This window comes from Exophiala aquamarina (genome assembly GCF_000709125.1).
Source record: "Exophiala aquamarina CBS 119918 chromosome Unknown aczIA-supercont1.10, whole genome shotgun sequence".
Lineage (NCBI taxonomy): Eukaryota > Fungi > Ascomycota > Eurotiomycetes > Chaetothyriales > Herpotrichiellaceae > Exophiala > Exophiala aquamarina.
Window position 1 is genome coordinate 235201 of NW_013550578.1, and position 10821 is coordinate 246021.

At 48.4% G+C, this 10821-nt stretch overlaps 3 protein-coding genes across 3 annotated transcripts; 2 read left to right on the forward strand and 1 right to left on the reverse strand.

Annotated features, from left to right (window-relative positions):
* Positions 1–1371: 1371 nt before the first annotated feature.
* Positions 1372–2338, forward strand: A1O9_09436 (uncharacterized protein; the record flags this gene model as incomplete). The annotated part of the gene is made up of 2 exons (XM_013401406.1): positions 1372–1603; positions 1652–2338. The coding sequence occupies 2 exons, from the start codon at positions 1372–1374 to the stop codon at positions 1774–1776; spliced, it is 357 nt and encodes a 118-aa protein (XP_013256860.1). The 3' UTR covers positions 1777–2338.
* Positions 2339–3026: 688 nt separating this feature from the next.
* Positions 3027–5911, forward strand: A1O9_09437 (uncharacterized protein; the record flags this gene model as incomplete). Its single annotated transcript, XM_013401407.1, has 2 exons — positions 3027–3048; positions 3102–5911. 2 exons carry the CDS (start codon positions 3027–3029, stop codon positions 5909–5911), a joined length of 2832 nt encoding a protein of 943 aa, XP_013256861.1.
* Positions 5912–6783: 872 nt separating this feature from the next.
* A1O9_09438 (uncharacterized protein) lies at positions 6784–7731 on the reverse strand (the record flags this gene model as incomplete). The annotated part of the gene is made up of 2 exons (XM_013401408.1): positions 6784–7074; positions 7150–7731. 2 exons carry the CDS (start codon positions 7729–7731, stop codon positions 6784–6786), a joined length of 873 nt encoding a protein of 290 aa, XP_013256862.1.
* Between the last annotated feature and the right edge of the window lie 3090 nt (positions 7732–10821).

Genomic DNA, 10821 nt, shown 5'->3' on the forward strand with positions numbered 1-10821 from the left:
TTAGTATAGTTTCCTAGGAGATAATCGATAGAGAGGAATTACGTAGCTTCGGCTATATAGTTATATAGCCTAAAGGTGTACTACGAGTAATCGCTCTAGGGCGTACTCTAAAGCTTTATACGGGTTTAACCCGTAATACTTTACTTAGATAGATCTTAAGTTATTTAATAAGATAGAAAGCGACTATATATTCTACTCCTTCTTTCTACGGTCTTCGGCTACTTCTACTATAGATCCTAAACCTTGTCTCCCGGATAGTATATAAGTAATAAAAGAGAGATAAGACTTAAGCTTCGTCTACTTAGAGTAAAGTCTAAGTAAAATAAATATTAGTCTTATCGTCGATGTAGTCTCCGGTACACTAAGGCGAGGTATCTTCTCTTAAAGTACGGAGCATAATTTTCCGCTCCGGAGGTAGTATTTATATCGATATCGCTACCGAGAGCCGAATTTACGGTTATAAGTATCTCTAATCTACTTAATACATTATCGCACTTAGACCCTAGCCTTATCGTAGACGTTTAGAGTAAAGCGTAGGTCGTAGTATCCGGTAGTAGCTAGGGTAGTATAAGGGTATTACGGTCGCGGTACGTATACTCCGTTCCGTGGATAGGTCAAAAGAGAAGCGGAAGGCGTCGAGGTATATAGAATAACGAGATATATAGAAAAGACTAGGTATAATGGAAAGGGGCGAGGAGGGTTTAAGAATCCTCTCGAAGCCGCGAACATCGCGGCTCGTAGATTTATAGTATTCTACTCTAGACCTCTACTTACTACGCGATGATCTAACAATATAGAAAGGAAGACTAGTGGAGTGAGAAGGTGGAGGTTACTAACGAGACTAGAAACCCGGAGTTTAGTAGCGGGCCCTAGTGGACTACTAGGCTACCGGGCAAGCGACAAAGGGAGCAAGGGTTGGGCAAAGCGATGGGTTGTAGCTGAGGGGTCAAGCCATAGGTGCAGAGTGCTCGCTAAGCGGCGGTCAATATCGTCAAAAACCCGAGCCCATTACACTACCAATTATTTTCTACCAGCAATACCTGCATCTGGACACCCCCGCTCAAGTCACTCAAACCCCGTTTGACAGCGACTAAACACCACCTGTCACCTCCACCATTGGCTGATATAACCACCCATCTGCATGGTGGCTTTCCTCTAAATTACCAAGCAGTAATGCACCACCATCGTCCATTACCAGAAGCTTGGCTGTAGTGAGGCGCAGCCTTGTTCAGTCGTCATGTCAACTCATCTTGCATTCCCCCTTACTTCTTCAATCAAAATCCAAACCCATCGCTGGAAACTCCATACCTTGGAACCTCATCCTACACCCGCAACCAGCACCACAAGCACGACCCCATCTATCGCCAGATCATGTCTGGGGTGGGTGAAGTTCTAGCAATCGTTAGTTGCGTCGCCGGACTCATCCAAGCCTATGATTCTGGCACTCGCATCATCAGACAAATCAAAGCGAGACGCCAGGCCCATGGCGCTCTTCCACCCTCTGATCTACTCGAGCAATCTATTGAGAAAGGCAAGAGGGAAATCCAAAAGGTGGTCGAGGATGGAAAGCAGCGCTTTGGTCCCTCATTCGAAGAGGGCGACGGTGAGCCACCACCAAATAGGAGAATTCAATCACTAACGTCGCAATCAGCCACCGCTCAAAATGCTCTCTTCCGCATCACCATTGCAACACAGCAAGCTCTTCTAGATGGCCTTACTCAGGCTCGCGAAGACGACGGAATCATAGATTTCGGATATTGTCAACACCTCGGATAAGGGTCGCAACGATGCCCTCATCGCACTCCATCAATTGTTCCAGCGCAAACTCGAGGAAGAGATGGCGACCAAGAGAATACAATCTCCAACATTAGCATCGTCCCAGGCTCCAGCATCACTACCTCCTGCTCCTACTTCCCTAATCTCGCCCTCTCCATATCAACATCATCCTGTCCAGGTCACAAATCCCAGACATGATCAATCGACCCCTTCGCCGTGGCCCAAGATCAAGAAGTCCCGAACATTTGGTGAAGTGGTGGGGTTTCGACGAAAGTCAAAGGATAACAGGGATCTATCTCCAACAATATCAGATGTCCTAGAGTTGGACAAACTGGCTGAAATGGCCCCCAGACTATCAAAGCACGAAATACAACCCTCGGTAAATCGGCGAAATACAAACTCTTCTATGCGTTCCCATGCCACTTGGTCGAATGGTTCTACCGACTCTACTGTTGGCCAACCTAGACCAATACTTCGAACAGACACCTCAGCATCTTCCATCACCATGGTCGCCCGGCGTGATAGTAACTTCTCAACCATCTCGGGCATGTCTTCAATGTCCGTCGTCTCGTCCATCTCTCCTATTACAGCTTGGCTCCAATCAAGACTGGTCTAGTATAGTATCGCTTCTCCCACTCACCCCAGGCTTTCGGCGTGCATATTGTGTCCAGACGAATGATCGGGCGACGTGCTGGTGGACCGAATGAAAAAAGCGAAACGTTGAATCTTGCCTTGCAACAAATGAACAACCATCCGAACCGCGAAGTGCCGTCCTTGTTGGCAGGGTTTTACCGGCTCCTGTACGAATGTGGCATAGATGCTTGGCCGATGACGTCACACCGGTTCTGCTCAATGACTGATCTCGAGGCAATATGAAGCGAATGATGACAGCTGGTGAAGGGAAAATGGGCTGAAGTTGGGAACTGATGAGCCCCGCTTCAGCTGAGGGGTTGTTGAAGGTCACAGCAAATCACTGTGCTGCCTTGACAGAGATAAGAGTGTTCCAATGCAAATGTGGAAAGGCGCTCAAAAGTCTCATCCAAAGTGTCTCGCTCTCTTTACAGAAGTTCCGTGCCACAGCACTACATCATTTCAGCTCTCATTCTCTCGCCTCCCAGGCTAAAACTATAACTGTTTGAGAGTGCACACATAGAGCTGCACAAGGAGCCTTTATGAGATATCACTCCTGGAGACTCTAAACGGGTTCCAATAGTGGCGACTTCATCACGTCAATCGAAGCGCCCGCCAAAATGCAAATCTTTATTCGAGGGTGTGCGTGCAACTCCAGCCTTTGATCTACACCGTATGGCTTACACTCGTCACAGTGACAGAGCCAGACATCATAACTCTTGAGGTAGAGTCCTGGGATACGATTGAACATGTCTACGACCAGTTGATCGGCTACGACTTTGATGACAGTAACCAATTCCTCACGTACGGCGGCAAAAGACTTTACAGAAATCGTATATTAGCCGACTATAATATCTCCAAAGAGTCCACTCTCAGTGTGGTAACTCAACGCCTACCCAGAGATTACACATCACTCATGTCATCCTTTCCTCCTGAGACAACTGAATTGACCGATGAAGCTACCCTAGACGCGACTCGCGATGCCTGGAAAAAACTGGCTAAAGAGTGTGATTTCGACGATGATTTGCACATTCTAGACCCTCTCGCCTACTACAGCAAGCTTGAACTTGTTGAATCAAGGGTTGTAGAGTCTTCCGAGCTTGTCCGCTCAAAAGGTACCTACGATTTTGTGGATGATGAGCCTCATGACGCAAGTGGTGGGGCATTTCAAGAACTGGAAGATCAGCACAACATGATTCTAGCCATGATTTTGGGCGAACGTGCGACAACAGTAACTCAACCTGAAAACCGATGGCAACACATTCACAGACATCTTCGAAGTCTGTACAAGACATATACCATTGTAGCGCAGGTCTCAAAGTCCATTGAAGATCTGAGGTCGGCTAGTATGTGTGGGGAGTTCTTCAGCGTCCTGCGATACAGAAAGCACGAGCCAGAACTTGCAGAGTTGATTCGAATTCCTTGCAATCTGATTGACGGCTTTAGGGATGCTCTTTTGGTAGTCTTGTTGAAGTTCTCTGAAGAAGCGCAGGACGACCCCGAAGTTGTCATATCCGCCAACGTCATGCCAATCTGTCTTGAGATTCAAACACTACTCGAGTTACCAACCCCTTCAGAACCTGAAGCCCTTCTCTTTTGTAGAGCAATCGCTTTCATCTTGGACTTGGCACTGGTTTCTTATGTTGGATCACATGCAGAGCGTTTTGATCTCACCCACATCAATAAGCCTCTCCAAGACATTTTCATTAATGGTGCTGTGTTGGACCTGTTTGATGTTCACCTAAGTCTTGCCGGCCTTGCTTGTTTGGACGGATTCTTGAACGGGCGTAAGGTGTGGGTACTTAGTCTTCCGTCGGACCACACATCACCTAGTCACCTTCAAGGAAAACGTCTCCATATTCTCACCAAGATAGACGTTTTTGCCGATGTATGGGGCCCAGTATGGACCCTGCAAGATAAGGACTCTTCCGAGATCAAACAATTCAACCTCTCGACCGGTGTCATCATTCCTAAACTAACACGACAGAAGCTAATCCATCTAGATGCCCTCCCTTGCCATTGGTACAGCTCAAAAAGATTTTTGGCCAGGAAATATTTTCCGTCGCCATTTCGTGGATCTTCTACTCTAACGATGGCACTCGATTCTCTTCTGCTGATTGGGAACAACATACGCGAAAACAACGAATGCGACTATATGTTGAACGATTTTCAAGCGGACTATGAAGATTGCTTTAAGCCATTGGAGGTGAAGGAAGGCGGGTGGGCTTGGGATACGCGTGGAGTTCAAACAAGCTTTGGCTTTTCCAAGATAGTTACTGGATCTGTCGGAGTTTCTGGTACCCAAAAGCGACAACCAGCTGTTACGCGAAGACAGGCCATTATCAGCAAATGGAAGAACAAACCCGAGAAAGCCAATGCTGCTGTCCTGAACCTGGGCCTTGCAGTCGAGATCAGCCACTGTACTGGCAATGCTCGACGAATTTCTCTCCGAAAGCTTCTCACTTTGCCAATTTTCTGGAATTTGCTCGATCAACAATCTCCTAGATGGTGGGAGTCCCCTTGGGGTGAAAGATTCAAAGCCGCCTTGGAGAGCGATTCGGATAAAGTCATCGTTGATGTCTTCAAACAGTGCAAACCACATCGAAAGCAGATGGCAGACCTTGTCTGCTCAGTCCTGGAACTTCTTGATGATACTGGATATGATGGGGACAGATTCACGGCAGCCTTTCTCAATAACAACCAGGAATGTTTGATTGATATTGAGCCCAAAAAAAACGAATGGATGAAGATGCTTGGCTCGTCTCCTTATACTACAGCATACTCATTCATCAACAACGTTTGTTTGGAGTGTCATACTCCGGATCATAGTACGGCGACCCACGACTCTAACAAATCATATACTGTCCTACAAACTAGAATTTGGGCACGATCGAGCTTCCCAGATACCCACCATGTCAAAGTCAAACCACACGAACAAACTGCCAAGATTCTTGATAGAAGTGCTTCCAATGGACTTTTCGTCACCCCCGATACATGGGTATTCTCGGCTATTTCCATGTTCAACCCGTATCTTCCAGTCGTTTGCGAACTTTTTGATAGGTCTCCATTACCAGTTGCCAGGGCCAATCGAGCTATCGAAACATACGTCAGAGCTTCATCTAAGAGCTTTGGGGGTATGAAATTTGCCCGTGATAGGACACCTGTTATCGACACAGCAGTGGAAAATGCACCTCAGGAGAATGCACCACCATTGAATGCAGTACCAGATAATGCTAGAGTGTTGTTTTCAGTAGCGCTCAGCCCAACTTCAACAGCATTGCCTCTTCCGAATACATTGGGCTCCCAATTCGAAGTTCTGATGGACCCTCAACAGACCTCATCAGATCTACGGAAGGGAATGATACGTTCACTTACTGCGGGACAGTCAGCACCAGAAGAACAACCTCCAAATCAATTGACCGTCACCCCTTCAGCCGACATCACCGCGATTACGTACAACGAATCAGTTGCTGCTGAAGCTTCAACGCAAACTAACATAACTTGAGAACTCTTCATGGAGCGTCAGAAGAGAATGGCAGAACAACCCCTACCTCAAGCTTAGACAGCAATCGATCTTTTAATCACTGTAGTTGTTATGGTATAAACGAAACAATGACATGTTTCTCTCCCTTATCTTCGTTCTGTCCCTTGTCAGACCCGTCCGATTCGCTTTCGTCGCCCGGCAACCAGTAGCGGTATAGCTTAAAGAACGCACCAGTCCATTTCCCCGCTGGAATTTCTACCGTTCTTCTGCCATGAATATCTGTCCGTTCTAGCATTTGTCTTCGACATGCATCCCACCTCGTACATCGGAAGAGGAAGTGTTTAACAGTTTCTGTCGCTTGCCCACGTGCACATTGGTCCGATTCCCGCTGCTCCAATCCAATGGAGGTATTCGCTTCTCTTCACTTGAGTGCGTCGTATATGGTCCGAGTATGCTTCCCTGGAAGTGCCGTGTCCATCTTCCTGGTGTATTTTCCCACCTCCACTGGAAGTGCCCTCTTTTCGCCGAAATGCTACCGAAAACACGGCATCATCACGGGATCAACCACGGAAGCAATTGGAAAACGGGAATCCAGCAACAGAACCAGACCTCATATGGAGCCTCGGAGACTTCCAGGTCAAACATCTTCAGCTGTCATGTTTTGACTTAGAGGGTACCGTAGCACAAAAGGCAGATGCGTTAGGGTCTCTATTCCACCGAGTAATCACCAGTAGATTAATCTAATTATTCACCCACTGTAGCTTCTTACTTGTCCGGCCTGGCGTACTATAGCAAATATTTTCGAACCATCCTTTTAATTCAACCTCAACTATGACCACCGGTGGCGGCGAACGTGACGTATATCTGACCCCAACTAGTATATCATAAGTCACTTATTGGCGGTGCTTTCGAGTTGGCCGTTGAGCGAGTGCCGACGAATTCATCCAACAGCGCTTCTTTGACTGCTTGGCGCAACTTTGCTCCGAATGGCTGGAAGGTTCACTCCACTCATTCATGTATTTGCTCATAGCCTCCTCCTGTACAGAAATGTGAAAGCCTTCCACAAGCTCCATCTTAATTCGCTCGGGATTCAGCACAATATCCCATCCTCCGATGGGAATACCATTCGACAACAACTTGAAATTCCAGATAACCCTGATACCACATCTCCAGGTGTCGGCCTGCTGTGGCGTGGGTTATTCGACGGACATATAAAAGTTAATCCGACAACGAAAGAATTCCGAGAGAGCGACGCTTACCGCTTCAATGTAGGCATATTTCATGTCTGCGAACTCTTCCTGCATTCGTGTCAGGACGGTTGTCGTTCTCAACATCAAGGGAGATCTCACCTCTACCAGCCGAGCGACTCTCGTCTGCTTTCCACAACCGTTAATCGTGGCTTGATCCGCCATTGAGTCGTAGTGACGGATTACCCGCTCCTGATCGTTGATCTCAAGTAGCGTGAAGTGTGTACCACAATGGTTCAATGGGCAGAAGTATACCAACGGAGTCGTACTTTGAAACTCGGTTTTTCCCCCTTCACGAAGGCGGTTGACCCGTCGAGCCCAAGCCGCGAGTGGTCGGTTGATAGGTGCTACCGTTCTAGTCTTACCGACATGGTCTAGCGGGACACTATAGCCGTGGTTCACGAAGTCGGGCTTGTCTGATATATTTATAGCGAGGTTGATCATATCGTCATTCAGCCATTCCCCGTACCGAAGTCTGTCGAATATGTCACAAGTCACCGGTATGTTGTTCACCGCCACAGCGTCGATGTTTTCGAGCTTATGCTTCCCTAGTACCTTCGTGCTGACGTCTCCGATCAACCTGCGGACCGCCATATCTAAGGTACCTTTCGGCATCGGATCCTGCGCAGGAAAGACTGGTCTTAGTTGATGGAGTCTTTGGGGAATTTCGATTACTCACTGAATCCAAAGCAAAGGCCACGCGAAGGTGCTCGAGCTCTTTCTGTGATACGAGCTTCTCTTGGCGCAGTCCATCGTACAAGGCGTGGAGGTCAGGTTATCCTTCGCCGACCAACCGCTCTAGCTGTGTACCAAGCATTTCAAGTAGTTGCATCCGTCGCTGATCTGCCTGAATGTACCTGATCAACTCGTCGAGCTGTTTCCCCTCCATCTTGGTGTATTCCCTGTGATAGGGCGTTCAGATCATGGAGAGTGTCAAGGCGTAGTAAGACTTACCAGATTTTCGGGCTGAAAAGAATCCCCAGGCTAAGCTCTTTAACAAGCTTCTTACTCAATTTTTGACCCCTGCTGAGTTGTAACTTTATTTACCTCCGAAGTTGTTGATCCTTCGCGGCGATAACCTCCTCGCTCTTCTCAGTGGAAATATCAGCGGTGTTCCCTTCATTCTCAATTGTCACCCTGCCCACGCCGCTGATCCATTTCCCTCGAGTTGCGGTTCCGGATGACATGTTCTGCATAGAGTCCAGTACATATGTAGCTGCGCCTTTATGATCCACTAACTTACCCTTCCGGGTGCGAATCGTCTTCATCGCCAGCTGAATCTGTTCATCATACCACTCCCAGAACCCCATATATTCTATCATACTGAGGATCGTACCCTTCTGGTTCCGTGCCGACCCATTCTCGAGTATGCGGATCCATATTGACCCATCAGACCACCTTTGACCCAAGTTCAACCGGGAAGCTGTCTCTTGATTGTTTCTCCGGTGCGTCTGGAGGATTCTGGAATGGACATCCGCCGACACTGCGTCCGGGTACTTCTTGAGCTGATGGATAACCCCAACTGCCTCAATGATGAGGTCCATGAATGAATTTGTCTCGTGCGAGAACAATGCTGATTGCAATACCGGAGGTGACGCAATGCTTTTAAGCGGTGTCAACATTCTCTCTCGATAAATCTCTTCCGTTTGTGGTGAGATCGATGTGCCCTCAACTAGTTTCGTGGGAGTGAGCACTGCTGGGTCAGCTTTTGCGAGAGGCATCGACGGTCGAGACAAGACACCCCCCTTCGTGTTCTCAGTCTGTGCTTCTTCCGTTGTTTCATATCTCGTGTTCGTATCGTTGCTTGCTTCGACGGCGGTCCCTCTACCGTCTGCGGTGCCTTCGTCCCGGACAAGTACATCCTGAGTGACACCTTGTTGGTGATTCGGCGGTGGCGTTTTCTCAAGTCGAGGTGAATGGTCGCCCTCGCTGGACCTGTCCAGATTGACCCCCGCGTTTTGGACTGACGACCTTTGCGTCTCATTGGCAGTAGAGTCTTCGACCGAGGGGCGAAGTTTAGAGGTCTGAGGGAGGCCAGAATCGCTCAAGGGACAAGGGGTTTTTCGTTTTGTCCTTGGTAGACTTTGGGGGTCGGTAGGTCAGATCCTTACTCGACAGGCGGCTGCGCTTCGTATTGTGGCTGATGCTCTTTTCCACCTTGTCTTGTTCCTGCCGAAGAGAGTCGTCGATGGTGCTCCTCTCCTTCTGGATCGTCGTTGCCAATACATCCACAATCTCGGGGCCCTCCTCACATAGTTGTCGGATTATGACGGAAAACTGCCTCAGCTTATCGTCAGTGCCCAATACCAAGAAGAACGAGTACTAACGCACGTACCTCCTCCAAATTTCGGAGATCAATCGTTGTGTCCGAAGCCACCAAATGGAGCAGCCTCCGAAACAGCGCCAGCACTTCCACTTCAGTGCTTGTTAATTGACGGTTCTCAGATTCGTACTCAGAGCCAGAGCCAGAGTTACTGGAAGCCATCATCAGCGGTGCAGATGGGAAAGAAAAGACGGATTGTCAAGTTGATGTACACAAGATCAAAGGCTAAGGTGCTAAAGAAGAGAGCAGGGAGGACGAACAGGAAAGGGTGGATGAGATGATTTAATACGACTGTAGGATGTCCTTCGGAATCCCAGGATTCCGAAACGACTTGTGAAAGGACTCTAGACGTATGCGGCGCTCGCAGGTGACCGATGACAGCACAGTTCTCAGCCGTGCAACGCTCTCCATCTCACAAGAACAAAAGTTCCACAGTGACAATCATGAGACTCGCCAGCATCTAAACGAAGCATACTCGTGGTCTACCCCCGTCGAGGAGAAGAATGCGGATGACCAGCCAAAGCCAAGCGGAATTCAACCCTTCCGTCTACCCGCTCGTCACCATTCCAGGGAGATCAGATAGCTCTGAGCCATGATTTGCTGTCAACGGACCCTGATCCTAGCGTTGACTTCTTGTTGCCCCATCAGTCCGTGGGGTTGCTGCTGATCCAGCAAGGCAGACTCTGAATAGAGGCACCGTGACTGTTCAAGACTAAATTCCTCACTTCACCAGGGGGCTGGAAACTTGCTAATCAGTGCTCGAGTGATCCTTGAGGTTTGCAAAGGTTTCTGAGATTCACAAAGGCGAGGTGTGTCATGTGCCATATGACGTTCCGCCGACAGGCCTCTGAGGGCGGCAAAACGAAGAGAGCTGCGACCACTGGCAGGTCCTCTCCACCATTTTTGACCAGCCGAACGAACTAGTTCAGGAGATGAAATCCGGGCGAGGGCAGCTTTAACAAGGCGTTGACGGTAATTATACCAAATGAGAAAGAGGGGGTTGTCAAGATACCATTCCCAGCTATGATACCAGCTTCACGGAACTCAATTGAAGATGGAAAACCTTGAGGCAGATTAGACCGACGCAAGAGACCTTGGATAGTACTTACGCCGATGAAGGTGGATATCAGGGACGATAAAGTGGCTCCGTATTGACTAGGACTCAATGGAACGTGATCAGTATTGCTACACGGGAATTAGATGACTCGAATGGATGTCTGCTCGTGGTGTTCACCCGCTTCCGTCTGGAGAACTCTTATTTATTTGGATTGACTCCAGCGTGGTTGCTGATGATTATAAGTTAGTCTTTGGCTGGAGCCTTGTGACCACCAAGGCACACCTACATGCGACAGACGCTGCCC